Source organism: Temnothorax longispinosus, chromosome 2 (genome assembly GCF_030848805.1).
Source record: "Temnothorax longispinosus isolate EJ_2023e chromosome 2, Tlon_JGU_v1, whole genome shotgun sequence".
In the NCBI taxonomy this organism is placed as follows: Eukaryota; Metazoa; Arthropoda; class Insecta; order Hymenoptera; family Formicidae; genus Temnothorax; species Temnothorax longispinosus.
The window spans coordinates 19,059,812-19,074,428 of record NC_092359.1 but is presented as its reverse complement, the minus strand read 5'-3'; the positions used below and the strand labels follow the sequence as shown (position 1 = coordinate 19,074,428).

The window sequence follows — 14,617 nt, the reverse complement described above, 5'->3', positions numbered from 1 at the left end:
TTACAGATATTTCGTCGGGTTAGATTTCAAGCGTTCGAATGCGGCCTTTTCGAGGCATTCTCTGTGATCGGGATGCGCAATTTGGATCAGTGCATTCGCCCTTTGTCGTAAGGTTTTACCAAAAAGATCCGCCACTCCGTGTTCCGTGACTATGTAATGCGCGTGAGCTTTTGTTACCACTACTCCGGCCCCTGTAAAAAAAAAACACGTCGATATCGTATTAGATTCATTAAATAATTAATTTAATAATAAAAATATTTATCTCGCAGCATTCGTTCGCCGAATCTGATCTCCCCTTCGTACCGAGTTTCAGCACCGGTTGTATTTTGCTCTCCCCTTGGCTGGTGACTGAGGGAAACGCGATGATGGCTTTCCCACGACCGTCCTGACTGATCGCCGCGCCTCGAAGAAAATCCAGCTGGCCGCCGAAACCGGAATATATCTTACAGCCTAAACTGTCCGAGCACACCTGGCCAGTGAGGTCCATCTCGATGCAAGAGTTGATGGCCGTCATCCTCGGCTGCATCGAGATCACTCGGGGATCGTTTACGTAATTGATCGCTAGCATCTCTGGCGTGGCGATAATTGCAATTGTAAGATAACGCGAGAATATCCTTTTTTTTCCAAAACCGTCGAAGTAATCCAATTGCTCATAATTACCAACGACCGGATTGTTGTGCAGGAAATCGTACAATCTTTTCGTGCCGATGCCGAAAGAGCTCACTATGCGTCCTCTGTGCCTGGTCTTCCACTTGTTCGTGATGTTACCGTGAAGCACCAGGTCGACCATCGCGTCGCAAATGATTTCAGAATGTATACCCAGGTCTTTGTGATTTACTAGGGCGCAGAGCACCGCGTCGGGGATGCAGCCGATACCAAGCTGCAGTGTCGCTCCATCCTCGACCAGCCGTTGCGCGATGATCTTACCAATCTCTTGCTCGAGATCGTTTGGCGGTGGACAAGCGACGCAGGGCAGAGGACAGTCGTATCTCACCGCCCAGTCAAAATGACTCGAATGGATCAGCGTGTCGCCGAATGATCTCGGCATGTGTTCATTTACTTGCGCTGAAAAAGAGAACACCTTTTTAATGATGTTAATATTATTTGAAGATATTAATATCGTAGCAAAAAACATTATAATAATATTGATAATTAATTAACGCCTTCCAAGTTTCCTAATCTCAACATATATAGATTAAGATAGTTTTGTCTTGTTACAATTATTATGATTGTTATTATCAGTGTTATCAATATTATTATTATTAATTCGGGACGGACCGATGAGGACTTTGGCAGTGCATATTGCGGCACGGGTGCAATCGGCGCTGACGCCGAGCGAGCAGAATCCACGCGCGTCCGGCATGCTCACGTGGATTAGCGCAATGTCCGGCACGATCTTTTTCTCAAAGAACAACCTCGGCGTCTCGTGCAAGAACACCGGGATGCAGTCCGCCCGTCCCTCGTTCACTGCCTCCCTCAGAGAAGCGCCCACGTACAGACTGATAGACCTGAAGTGCTCTTGAATATCGTCGCAGACTTGTTACTTATTTCTCAATTATCAGGCATCGTGTTATCGTTGGGGATTAAACATCGCAAATACCGTACTCTCAAACTCCGGATTGGCGAACGGCGTATCCCCCTCGAGACTCATGTGTACTAATCTGACCCCACGCAAATTATTGCACACTCCGTGCTCGGTCATGGCGCGTACCAATTCCATCGGCGTGGCCGCACCACCTTGTATGAAAACTAAATGCTCTGGAAAAGAAATTAATTCATTTACGAGAACCATCTGTTTTACAGCAACATTTGTAATAATACAATTTATGTTCTCTACATTATGTATTAAAAAGAAAGAGTTTAGCCCTTAGGCTATTGTGTATTCTTTATTCATACATTAGAATTTAAAAATTAGGACAACCATGTTAAATTAGAAGTATATTATAAACTAGAATTCAATGAGCCTTAATTTTCTAAACAAATTGTTAATTTTATTCGATTAAAAACGTTTATGGAAAAGAATAATTCTTTCCTATACGGAAAATATAATCTAAATCGGTCTACTAAAATGTAATGCGACTATAAATACCTGAATTTATGAGCTTCACTGCATCTTCCACGCAAACCCATTTTGGACACCGTTTTAAAGGTTGAGCAGGTTCCCTCAAGCTTTGGATGTATCGTCCACATAATTGGAAAGGTTTCGCGTGTCTAATTTTTCCGAACGTCAATCTTAGGTTTCGGAACATCGTCTCATCGCTTCGAAACCGATTCAAATCCACAAGCTCTCGTTGACAACACGGCAATAGCAACGTTAATATGAAAATTTACACGATACATAATCTAAAATATTCTAAAAGATCTCGCTGGCCACATATGTCTAGCGAAGCGAACCCGTTGTCATTTCTACAAATCGCTATTTGAACATCTGATTTGGCAGCATTCGATTTTTCGACAGCGTTCACAATCCGCGGACGAACTATCGATGTGAATTTCGCGTATTTTGTAAACGATTATGTAAACGTATAGGAGAGATACAATAAAGTATTGACAATATCAGCGTTCTCATCTTTTATATTTCTTTTTGCGTACTACTATTTCAACTTTGTTATTACAATGGTAACACGAAAAATTATATAAAGGAACGTTGGCAATTTAATATAAAAAATGTTTACATCTAAGAACGGCGTAGAGTTGCGCCATTTTCTGTTTCGTGTTCCAAGGCACGAACACGTTTCTTCTCGCGATATAAAATACACGTGGCTTAAATTAACATCTATGTATATGGAAACGAGTGCGATTTCACAATACAGACTCTTTACATACATAATGATATAATTTACGCACTAAATTTTCGGTCTAGTTCATGCTTCTCTCCCCCCCCTCTTTCCCTTATTCTAGAAGGCCGGCGAATTGTCTTCCAGTAAGAGAACATGTACAATATCGTACAAGAAGACTTCGCTTCACTTTGATGGTTGGCCGTTGTGCGTGACTGAAGCACGCGGATGATTGTAAAATGCTATTAAATATGATGTTTTTCAGCTTATGGGGCAGGCATCACTTTTAGGCGTTCGAACGCCGATTTCTCGAGCGCTTCTCTGTGATCGGGATGAGCCACCTGGATCAATGCGTACGCACGTTGTTGAAGACTCTTGCCGAACAGGCTGGCGATTCCCTGTTCCGTCACGACGTATCGCACCACTGCTCTGTTAGTGACTACTCCAGCACCTGTTAACACAACATAACGAAACGATTGATTACGATTCATATTTGCAACGTATTGAAATTAACACGGAAGTTCATTATTCAAAAATCGGATTAAAAATAAATCCACGTTTTAATTGAAGAAATAAGAGTACGTTTTATAATTTTCTCCAAATTATATATAAATTTTATAAATCTAAATAAAAATCTCTCTCTCTCTCTCTCTCTCTTGAATATTTTTTAAGATAATATATTGAGTTTAAAAGTTAAAATAGTATCCTGCCTTTTTCATTTAAAGATATATAAGTAATTTCATATTGTACCAAATTCATGAAAAACAAAGATTATTTCGACAGTTCTATCTACTTACCCGATGTTAGTACCGGCTGTATTTTGCTATGGCCCTTAGCGGTGACTGATTGAAGTGCTATGATCGGCTTTCCTTGTCGATCTTCACTCATCGCGGCGCCTGTGATAAAATCTAGCTGCCCTCCGAAACCGGAGTACATTCTCGTTCCAATACTGTCTGAACAGATCTGACCGGTGATGTCCACCTCAATACACGAATTGATAGCCGTCATCTTCGGTTGCTTGGCGACTATTCTAGGGTCATTGACGTAATCTACCACCAGCATCTCTGTAAGAGATGAAAACCGTTAAATAAGCCATTTCAATATTTGTCAACTAGCAATAATCCTAAATGAAAGACGAACTGACCTATGAAAGGATTGTTGTCCATAAAATCGTAGAGCTTCTCCGAGCCCACGCAGAACGAGCCGACAATTCGGCCCCGGTGCATCGTTTTCTGATTATTCGTGATGCAGCCCTTGTTCACAAGATCCACCACGCCGTCGCTGAACATCTCGCTGTGAATACCCAGATCCTTGTGATTACTCAGCAGCGACAGCACGGCGTCGGGTATACTGCCGATACCCAGCTGCAACGTGGCGCCGTCCACCACCAGATTTTCAGCGATGTGCTTGCCGATCAGTTGCTCGGCCTTGGAGGGCGCCTTCACCGGATGAACCGGCAGTGGTTCGTCGTGTTCCACGGCGAAATCCAAGTGGCTTTCGTGGATGAGAGCGTCGCCGAAGGTCCTAGGCATGTACTTATTGACTAAGGCTGCGAAAATTTAGGTTTCCTTTAAATTCTATCCATCAAGAAGAGAGTGATTGTGCGAGATTTTCCGAGATTTACCTACGACATGTTTGGAATGACTCACGGCAGACCGGGCACAATCTACGCTGGTGCCGAAGGAGCAGTAACCCTTGTCATCCGGTGGAGACACATGGATGAGCGCGATGTCGGGCTTTAGATAGCCTTCTTTAAAGAGACGCGGGATCTCGTGCAGAAAAATGGGTATGCAGTCGGCGGTGCCCGCGTTCACCGCGGGTCGCACGTTGCCGCCGATGAACAAGCTGACAGATCTGAAGTGCTCTAAACATACATAAACGCATCACATAAGAATTATTCATATAAATAAGATCATTGTCAGTAGAAAGATTTTGTTTCTAAAATTTTCTAATCAACATAGAGTACATTTTCTCGAGCAAAAATCTAATGTTATTCCTTTTCGTAAATTTCTTGGATTAAATTTTAATAAAGTCTTAAGATTTATCTCTCTAGAAAATAAGTGTCTAAAATAAAATATACTTGCAATTAATGTTTAAAAGAAATTAAAGTTTTAAACGAAAATTTATGCAAAACGCAATTAAAAGAGACAAAAGTTAGACATGTGAAGCCAACTGTGCGGCGCAGAAAAATGACGCTAAATGACGAGTTGTTATTGAGATATTTAACAAAGACAGCATAGGAGATTACGTATGCACACAAATATAACGTACTTGCGTTTTCTGGCTTAGCGAACGGGGCCGACCCCTCGAGATGCATATGATATAAACGAACATTTCTGACATCGCAGCGTACTCCATAGTCGGTCATCGCTCTCAACAATTCAACGGGTGTCGCCGCTGCGCCCTGGACGTACACCACCTGATCTGCAAATAAAAGAGAAAGAATAATAAGTGAACTTGACCGTGAATAACACAAGTGATAGAAATATGCGCTATACGATCGGATTGGATCTTTGTGCCTAATATTTTTGCGTATACATTTTTTTCCAGCAAACTGCGCATCGAGTAAAGTTAATTGGTCTTAAAACATAGTCTCAAGCAGAAGCCGAAATAGTACACGTAATTAAGTTAATAATCAATTTGGTAATAAGTAATAATGGTATTTAAATGCTATGGTATTTAAACGCATCTTTCCGCATCCTAAAATAACGTTTACATCACCGTGACGATGTCGTCATTTTTCAATCTCATACTTTAACGTTATCTTAGACTTTAATAAAAATCTAATATCGACAGATAGATATGATTTGCACTTATAAAACTAATTTTTGTTACATATGGTTTTAATCGTAATGTAATTTGTACCAGTAATAAGAACTTATCGGCGCATTTTTGCAGTGAATCATATGACGATTGAGAATCAACCTTCCTCATAATATTATCGTATTACTGTCGAACGTGTTATTGCTGCATGTAATCACATTCAATTACAAAGGTTAACAGAGAAAAAGTTATTTTACGCTGCGCTGATAGAAAGCTAACATTCGAAGACTTTTGTACTTTGGATCCCGCGTCAATACACTGCAGTAGATTATGGCACGTGTGGTCTAATGTTTACACATTTTATCGTGATATCTATAGTAAATACTGCCAGTAAATCTTAAGTATTAGATATTTATTTCGTTTGTTTATGTTATTAAATCAAAGTAAAAATTAAATTGGCTGCAATGCCAATGCCTATACTAATGCACAATTTCTGGGCATTATTGCCGATTTTTTTTATCTAATGCCTACTAATGCCCGAGGTGGAATATTAGTAACAATTTTCGCAGAGCATTTATCCAACCTGTAGGATAACTGACGTTCCACACGTAATTCCAATATTACGAAACGTTATCTACAGCGAGAAAATAATGTCTATTACCAAATCGACGTCGTTGATAACAGACAAAAGTTCGGCAGATATTCTTATCGCGCGTATCTTATGGGAATTCTTATCAAGCCCAATATATATATATATATATAAATTCTTGCATTATATTATTCGACACGTTAAAAAATACGAACCACTTATTCAATATATTAAGACAGTTTTAAACCCCGAAGATACACAATAATGCAAAGATTATTGTAAGCAAAAACTTTTAATTTTCACAATAAAAGATACTTTTGTCTCGAATCTTATCGAAACGCAATGTGCACACCTGCAATATGTTACGTGATATGAGACTTTATCTCCCATTTTGTCTCATACAATTTTAAATACTGACGGACTAATCTTTTTATTCAAAGGGATCGCCGACAATTTCAAAGATTCGAGATACCGGTACTGGAGTAGATTTGAAACTGCAAATAAATAAATGCGTCTAAAGTGCACTCCTTTACATGAAGCGTCATCGCGCAGGAAAAGAGTCGGATAAATGTTTTACGCACATCGGGGATATATCCATTCGAAATAATCTGGTTTATTGTGACAAAACGCTAAGTAAGCGAAACTTTGGTTGGCAGTGGCGGGCTATATTTAAGCGAGAGTTAGACTTTGACATTTACGTATATATACATAAAACGCGTATCTGCATATTTGCGTATGCGTGTCGAGGTCAATGTTGACGGTGGAAATCCGCTCTTCTTATCATCTAAACAGCTGTCAGATGAATTTTTTCCAATGGATTAAAAAACGAAAAGTGCATCATATAAAAAAATCTATAAAAATAATTTGTAAATTACCAAAATTTAAAGACTCGTGTCGTTTTTTAAAGAACTTCACATTCTTATAACAAGGATGGATTATACGGCACTGAGAGTGCCAAGGACGCTTTACGACAGAATGATATCATTTTAGATCGTGCAGCGTAACGATAAAAAAAACCGGTAGTGCCGTAAGAGTCTGGAAGTAGCTTTGCGTGGCTCACATTAATATATTAATATTATTTGTCCATAATATTTGTACGGGTCTTCTTACACGTATATACAAATTAGATATATGTATAAATAAATTACGAATTATATGAAAAAACTAAAGAATAAGATTAGTTTCTTAATGCTTTATGCGAGCAAGTATATTCTTAATCAAGTTATTAGTAACGGCAGCGAAGGATTTTTGCAGCTGCTTAACATCGGTCGACTGTCAGTTTCCTTTATCAGCTGATACGTAAGGGCCAAAGCGCATAACACGGTGTAGCGATATACGACGGTCGTAGTACCCCGACCTGACAGATCAGGATACGCCAAAGCTTGTACGTTACTTACGTCCACCTAGTCCACGACTACGACTGTCATATGTGCTTTGGCCCTTAATTACATACGCACTGTCCGTATCGAATCGATTTTATCGAACGCTCAAACAATTTGCATGAGCACACTGTATCAAGCAGCGTACTATAGCACTGTATCATAGCAATATTTTGCTCCGATTTTGATGATACACGAAGCATGAATGAATTTGACTATTAATATGTCTATTAATATATAAATTAGTCTCGTCAGTTATATATTAGAAGTATTTAGATAACCATTCTCCATCTTTCTGTATGACTTAAATTTTTTTTAAATTAAATATTCAGGATAATTTTAAGATCTCTATACAAATTTATTTATTTAAACTATCAATCTATGTCTTTAAACATTTGTATCATCAAAAAAATAAAATAAAAACATGACTCTGAAGTCTTTTCTGCACTTAGACACGCGTGCACTTAGAAAATAATCTTTTTTTCCTTAACTGTTATCGAATGCTGATTTGCATACGGCACAAATAGACACAATGAATATTAATCTTAATTCGCGAAGCGCGTTAATCTTGTCTAAACACAAGAAAACTCAAAAAGCATATACGTGTAAAAATATCGAACGAAGCATAATAATGATGAAAAAACAAATAAATTGCGTTCGGTCATGGGCGCGCGTATCCGTAAAATATTGTCTAGGCGAAGGTCGTGCCGAAAATAATGCCACGAATCCAAGGTGACGTACCAAGTATATCTCGAGTCGGCACTGGCAATTGATTATCTCACGAGTGGGGAGTGTGGGGACCTGACGACGCGGCGCGAAATTTGGCCGAACGCAAATACGTCCGACGTATCGAGCGGCCAAATTTCGCGAGGAGATTACAAATGTATGTCGAATACACTCGTGCAAATATCGCGGTACGATCCGATAATTTATCTGATTGTTCATGTCTCGAGATTAAAATATCTAGATGCGTGTTTCATAAAAATTTAAAAATACAAAATATAATTGCGAATCATTTAAAATACGACTCATATGGTCTCATACGACTAGTTTTTTTCTGAAAATTATTCTTAAAAAGAATTCTTAAAACCATAATGTTTGCTCGATTTATAACTGGGATTTACAACTGGATCCTCGACTGGATCTGTACAAACAACTTAACACAAATATTTTTGCAAAGTTCAAAGTAACGTAAACTTTGCAGTGCATTACGGCGTAATCTCGCTGCACACGTTGCCCACGTTTAAACCAATCGCAAGGACGATAAGGGGCTTCTTAAAACGGAAGTCCAATATATATAATGAGTCGCTCTTGCAATTTGACACTCAACTGCCATGCATTTCGATAATCCTACATCGTCCAGTCGGTCTAGAAATACAAGGCTGAATCTCGCTCTTGAATATTCAGGAAGAACAATATGAACAAACAATATAAACAGGTTTGACATTGCAAAAATAAATTCTATCGAAGCGGTGGAAAAAATAGGTGGTATCATATAGCGTAAATACCGGATAATCATCAATATTTTGTAACAAGTCCCAGAGAATCGATACGCAGACGAGCTTTGGACTTAAATATTTCTAAAGCCTGTAAGCAGATGTCTATAACTCGTTAAGTCGTCACACGTCACCGAGATTCACATTTGAATACCTAGCTGCGCCAACATTCCGTGCCGTATAAAGCAATTTTCGCTTTCTCCCTTTCTACTATACAGTCTCACCTACAATATATAGAAAAAAAGGTCGACATTAGGGAGCAACCAGATGCCGGTGGTGGTCGACTGGTGACGTCCGGTTAATCCGGCGAGAAATCATCGCGACGCGCCTTTATATCAAGGTCGGCGAGGAACGGAAGGTATACCGTCATCGATTACCTGAGTCGAGTTCAGCCTGCTCGATAGCCTCGTCGGCGGTCTTGACCCAGCACGGCTCCTTGCCGGGGATCGGCATCGACGGCTCGTTCACGTACGTGAAGAAGGTCTTCCTCGAGGCGTGCTGGAGGCAGGGCCGCGACGCGGACGTCATCGTCGCGAGCGCCCGGGTCAGGCTGGTGATTCGCTTGAGGGCCGCCATCGCTTCGTCCGATCACTGTCGTTTTACCAGTTGTCACCAGTATAATATCGCTCCCGCGAACGCACTGAACTCGACTGACTGACTCCGACTCCGACTCCGACGTCTCCGACTCGCGACAGTTGAGCAAGAACCCCTTTACCCCTCCTATCGACTATCCGTACACGTCCGTGAAAAACGCGACGACCACTACTCCACTACTCCTACTCCCCTGCCGCGCGCGCTCCGATAAAGTGTCAAGTGTTGGCGGCCCATGGCGGCCGGGAGCCGGGAGCCGAGATCGCAGGGAGCCCAGGGAGGCGCGTGAACGTAGCGCCGTTAGTAGTATCGCGAGCGACGTGAACGCAGCGCTGTACCGCGAGTCGCGTGAATACGGCGTCACATGTTCTCGCGAGCACTCGTGGCTGATGTCGCGGCAATTGAGATAAAGGCCGCGCCTGTTCGATTATTTGAATAATATAAACAAATATCTCGGGGAATTAAATTCAGAGCTATTTTTCGAAAGTTTTACACAAATTTTCAATTCGCGTCTGGCGAAATGGATCGTGTCGCTTTATAAACTATAAACGATTGCATCCTGATAGTCGTCACGTAATTCGTGTAGAATGGATCAACAAGAGCGCCCGATGGTCAAATTAAAGTGAAGATTTACTTTAAAAAAGTAAAAATCGATCTACACAAAGAAATCAAATTAATAAAAATAACTATATCGTATAAATTATTCGAGAAATATTTTTCAAAAATTATTTCACGTTTCACACAGATATTTCAATCAGCCGTTTGAAGAAACCGCCATCTTTCGTCACTCGACGACGAGGAACGAGGAACGTCAAGGGAATTACGTGGACCTCCCTCGTCCGTGGATCTCGTGAAAAATAACACGTCGACGTTCCCCTTATAATTTCGCACGCCTTCTCGTCACGTCGAGGCTCGATCTTATCGTCGACCCACGTTCGAAAGGAACGTTCAACGATTCACCCAGTCCGAGCCACGTGATTGCACGTGCCTCGCTTCCATCCTTCTCTCATCGCTCCCACCACCGCTGCCGCTATTCTTCTCTCGCCCGAGACGCATTAATTCGCGTTGTGTCTCGCGGTTTATTTCGAGGAAAGGCGATTCATTTTGAGGCGCGAGACCCAGGGAGAGCCGCTCCCGAGCTCTCCTCCCGCAATTCCCGTATTCTTTCATTCCCTTCCCCCCTTCCCCTTCTGCCGTCGCGTCGATCCGTCTCTCTCCCTCTCCCTCTCTGTTTCCTTTCCGTCAATGCAGCGGCAGTATCTTCTGCTGTTCGCCGGAGAGTGAGCAGTGACGGATAACGCGCGAGCGTGAGACGTATACCGCGGACAACGCAGCCTCTCCACATCCGGGATGTATTCCAAGACCATCAGCGACCAGCAGGCGGCCAAGGAGCAGGTGCTCGCGATAACCCGGAACTTCGTCGCGCAGCCCCGTCTCAGTAAGTAGCCCGCCCGCCCGCGTTCGTCGGGGAGGACGACGTGGTGGAGGACGCTCGGGAACACCGGGCATCCGCGATTGGGCGTAGCGTCTGATCGATCTTCCTCCGACACCTGCGGTCAGCTGATTCCACCTAATCCCGTAATTTCCGTATCTGCGGCGATCTCTCGCACGGGGGATCCCGGGGGATGAGATTTACGTCCCGGGTTTCGCGAACCCGCGACGAGAGACAGGGACGCAGCGACGATTTCTCGAGGATCTTGTCGATTCCCGAGGATCTCTCTCTCTCTCTCTCTCTCTCTCCCGAGCCGTCAGCGTCATGTGACTGCGGACGACAACTCGTGCTCGCTCGAGAGCGGCCTTCGTGGCCGCGCGCTTTCAGTCGCTTTTTTTAATACTTTTGCAAAATTTGAAGATAGCTTTTTCATCTTGGAACACGCGAGAATAATTCTCGAGATGTTTTTCTTATCTCGCGGGTATTTAAATACCCGCGGGTATTTAAATACCATGTGGTATTCTTTACCTATGGGCGTAACCCGCATCGTCAATATTCACGAAATTATGATATAACATAATTAGGGATTTTAGATAAATGCTGAACAAATGCCGAATGAATATTATGTAATATCGACTTTGGAAATTATAGAGATTAGTAATGAATATTTTACAGGTTGGCCCATGTAACCACAGTCAATTATGTCTCTAAAAGGATCCTACAAGATTTACAGTGGATTAATATAATTAAAAGATGATTGATACATTTGCATTGTATTTTTTTATTATAAATTTTATACAAGTATCGATTTGTTTATCAGTTTTATGTGTCTGAAATAGAATATAAAGTTAAAAGCACTTTTAGAAAATGTGCAAATATGCTTTTAATATTATTTGATGGTAGAATTTGTTAGTATAATATATTTAAGTATAATTTTTTTCCAAGATTTCTATATTTTTAACTGTGTTTTGATTAAAAGAATAATTAGGAAAAAAATAAAATGCGAAATTAAGTTCTAGATTCCAAGTTTCAAGTTCTAGGTAGTAATAAATTTTTGTTTTCTTTTCTAGCTTACAAGACAGTATCTGGAGTAAACGGTCCATTGGTGATATTGGACGAGGTGAAATTTCCAAAGTTCGCTGAAATCGTACAACTGAAGCTCGCCGATGGCTCCCTACGTTCCGGTCAGGTTCTGGAGGTCTCTGGCTCCAAAGCGGTCGTCCAGGTTTTCGAGGGCACATCCGGCATCGACGCGAAAAACACTCACTGCGAATTCACCGGTGACATTCTGCGGACCCCGGTGTCCGAGGACATGTTGGGCCGCGTTTTCAACGGTTCGGGAAAACCGATCGACAAAGGACCGCCGATCCTCGCGGAAGACTACCTGGACATTCAGGGACAGCCTATCAATCCGTGGTCTCGTATCTATCCGGAGGAAATGATTCAAACCGGAATATCGGCCATCGACGTTATGAACTCCATCGCCCGTGGCCAGAAGATTCCCATCTTCTCCGCTGCCGGTCTGCCGCATAACGAAGTATGTACTTTTTTTGTTGCTTGCTGTTGATACGTCTTCCGAAATTAAACTAAATATTTTTTCTATGACAATAATTTTGTGCTTTTCATATTCTGGGTTGAGATTTCACACTTTGTTTTTTTTACAGATTGCCGCGCAGATCTGTCGTCAAGCAGGTCTCGTGAAGGTGCCTGGCAAATCGGTTCTCGACTCTCACGAGGACAATTTCGCCATCGTGTTCGCGGCCATGGGTGTCAACATGGAGACCGCGCGTTTCTTCAAACAGGACTTTGAGGAGAATGGCTCTATGGAGAACGTGTGCCTGTTTCTGAATTTAGCCAACGATCCGACGATCGAGAGAATCATCACACCTCGTCTCGCCCTGACGGCGGCCGAATTCCTGGCGTATCAGTGCGAGAAGCACGTGCTGGTCATTCTCACGGACATGTCCTCGTACGCTGAGGCGTTGCGCGAGGTCTCAGCCGCTCGTGAGGAGGTACCGGGTAGACGCGGTTTCCCCGGCTACATGTACACCGATCTCGCCACGATTTACGAGCGCGCCGGCCGTGTGGAGGGACGCAACGGTTCCATCACGCAGATCCCGATTCTCACTATGCCGAACGACGACATTACTCACCCGATTCCCGATCTTACCGGATATATCACCGAGGGCCAGATCTACGTCGATCGTCAGTTGCACAACAGGCAGATCTATCCACCCGTGAATGTATTGCCGTCTCTGTCGCGTCTCATGAAGTCCGCCATCGGCGAGGGTATGACGCGAAAGGATCACTCCGATGTGTCCAATCAATTGGTGAGTCGTTATAAATTAAGAAACAAATTTATAAGCTCGTTTTTAAGCCCATCAGAAATAAAATTATGATATTTCTTTGCACACAGTTTTCTTTTTTACAGTTATTCTAAAAATATATATTTGTGTAATCATTTTCATAATTCTAAATATATCTTTCAGTATGCATGTTACGCCATTGGAAAGGACGTCCAGGCGATGAAAGCCGTCGTGGGAGAAGAGGCGTTGACGCCGGACGATCTGCTGTACTTGGAATTCCTGTCGAAGTTTGAGAAGAACTTCATCTCGCAGGGCGGCTACGAGAACCGCACGGTCTTCGAGTCGCTGGACATTGGCTGGCAGCTTCTGCGAATCTTCCCCAAGGAGATGCTTAAGCGAATCCCAGCCAGCACCCTCGCGGAATTCTATCCGAGAGACTCCCGTCATTAATCACCGTTTTATTTGTCTCGTCTTATGCGTAAGCTTATTTTAATGGAATTGCGCGTACAAGTCCGATTTATCTTCTCTTCGACATTAATCAGAATAAAAACACGCCAGTTCTTGTGTATTTGCAAGAAAGATCGATGTAATGTGAGAAGAGAATGATTAAAGAGAATAGTTAAAACGGCATATACGCTTTCGGATAATAAAGGGACAAAAGAGAAAGAATAACGCGTCTTTGTTGCAGGCTATTAAAAAAATGTTGACGTTACAAGCTTACAGGATCGTATATCGTTTTTTGATGTTGTGCAATGAGAGTATAAAATGGGTAATAACGATATTGATATGTTAAGTAAGCTGAAAAATTATAAACAATTTATTCTGGGAGACCTTGCAAAAATTGCAAGTTGCAGATCCGAGACTACATATGTTATCTCTATCATGGAAATAATAAACACTGCATACATATATATTGTTTCAATATTTGAAGCATGCGTCTTTCGTGCTTTGGAGCGACGACGCTCACTCACGCCAAGCAATCATTGTAAAGTGTAATATATTATTCAGTATTAACGTAGACGAAAAGCATAGAGAAATCCACGAATCGCGTTGTATTTCTGCGTTCCCAACATTCCACTGCGAAATTCACATATATAAGATTCTTTATGCGTTTGAGCCAATCCGACGGAAAGATGTTTAAACACGATATGTACAGTTACCTACCTTTAGAGAATGTTCCGAGCGAAACGTCATCGTGTATCGTCTTGTGAAAGACAAACTGTATATGTTAGAAATAGAGAATTAAAGGAGATTTGTTGTCTTTGAAGCGCTTCGTTTATTTAA

The 14,617-nt window shown here is 41.9% G+C and overlaps 3 protein-coding genes across 3 annotated transcripts; 1 reads left to right on the top strand and 2 right to left on the bottom strand.

The window, feature by feature from the left end:
* On the bottom strand, positions 1-2,528 carry LOC139807877 (succinyl-CoA:acetate/propanoyl-CoA:succinate CoA transferase). Its single transcript, XM_071769362.1, has 6 exons — positions 2,090-2,528; positions 1,606-1,758; positions 1,279-1,518; positions 661-1,065; positions 304-570; positions 1-191 (listed from the first exon to the last, which is right to left on the bottom strand). The coding sequence occupies exons 1-6, from the start codon at positions 2,247-2,249 to the stop codon at positions 1-3; spliced, it is 1,416 nt and encodes a 471-aa protein (XP_071625463.1). The 5' UTR covers positions 2,250-2,528.
* Positions 2,529-2,556: 28 nt separating this feature from the next.
* On the bottom strand, positions 2,557-9,807 carry LOC139807855 (succinyl-CoA:acetate/propanoyl-CoA:succinate CoA transferase). Its single transcript, XM_071769302.1, has 6 exons — positions 9,382-9,807; positions 5,049-5,201; positions 4,402-4,641; positions 3,922-4,326; positions 3,575-3,841; positions 2,557-3,228 (listed from the first exon to the last, which is right to left on the bottom strand). Exons 1-6 carry the CDS (start codon positions 9,578-9,580, stop codon positions 3,044-3,046), a joined length of 1,449 nt encoding a protein of 482 aa, XP_071625403.1. The 5' UTR covers positions 9,581-9,807; the 3' UTR covers positions 2,557-3,043.
* An 812-nt stretch (positions 9,808-10,619) lies between these two features.
* Vha55 (V-type proton ATPase subunit Vha55) lies at positions 10,620-14,600 on the top strand. Its single transcript, XM_071769292.1, has 4 exons — positions 10,620-11,033; positions 12,098-12,564; positions 12,692-13,357; positions 13,517-14,600. The coding sequence occupies exons 1-4, from the start codon at positions 10,946-10,948 to the stop codon at positions 13,781-13,783; spliced, it is 1,488 nt and encodes a 495-aa protein (XP_071625393.1). The 5' UTR covers positions 10,620-10,945; the 3' UTR covers positions 13,784-14,600.
* Positions 14,601-14,617: the final 17 nt, after the last annotated feature.

Excerpts from the sequence above, each read along its gene's own strand:
- LOC139807877 (XM_071769362.1), bottom strand. The coding sequence starts at position 2,249 with ATGTTCCGAAACCTAAGATTGACGTTCGGAAAAATTAGACACGCGAAA. Across the intron at positions 1,519-1,605 it reads CGCCAATCCGGAGTTTGAGA|AGCACTTCAGGTCTATCAGT; the intron begins GTACGGTATTTG and ends ACGATATTCAAG. Across the intron at positions 1,066-1,278 it reads CACTGCCAAAGTCCTCATCG|CGCAAGTAAATGAACACATG; the intron begins GTCCGTCCCGAA and ends TCTCTTTTTCAG.
- LOC139807855 (XM_071769302.1), bottom strand. The coding sequence starts at position 9,580 with ATGGCGGCCCTCAAGCGAATCACCAGCCTGACCCGGGCGCTCGCGACG. Across the intron at positions 4,327-4,401 it reads TCATTCCAAACATGTCGTAG|CCTTAGTCAATAAGTACATG; the intron begins GTAAATCTCGGA and ends AAATTTTCGCAG. Across the intron at positions 3,229-3,574 it reads ACAGCCGGTACTAACATCGG|GTGCTGGAGTAGTCACTAAC; the intron begins GTAAGTAGATAG and ends TTGTGTTAACAG.
- Vha55 (XM_071769292.1), top strand. The coding sequence starts at position 10,946 with ATGTATTCCAAGACCATCAGCGACCAGCAGGCGGCCAAGGAGCAGGTG. Across the intron at positions 12,565-12,691 it reads CCGGTCTGCCGCATAACGAA|ATTGCCGCGCAGATCTGTCG; the intron begins GTATGTACTTTT and ends TTTTTTTTACAG. Across the intron at positions 13,358-13,516 it reads CCGATGTGTCCAATCAATTG|TATGCATGTTACGCCATTGG; the intron begins GTGAGTCGTTAT and ends TATATCTTTCAG.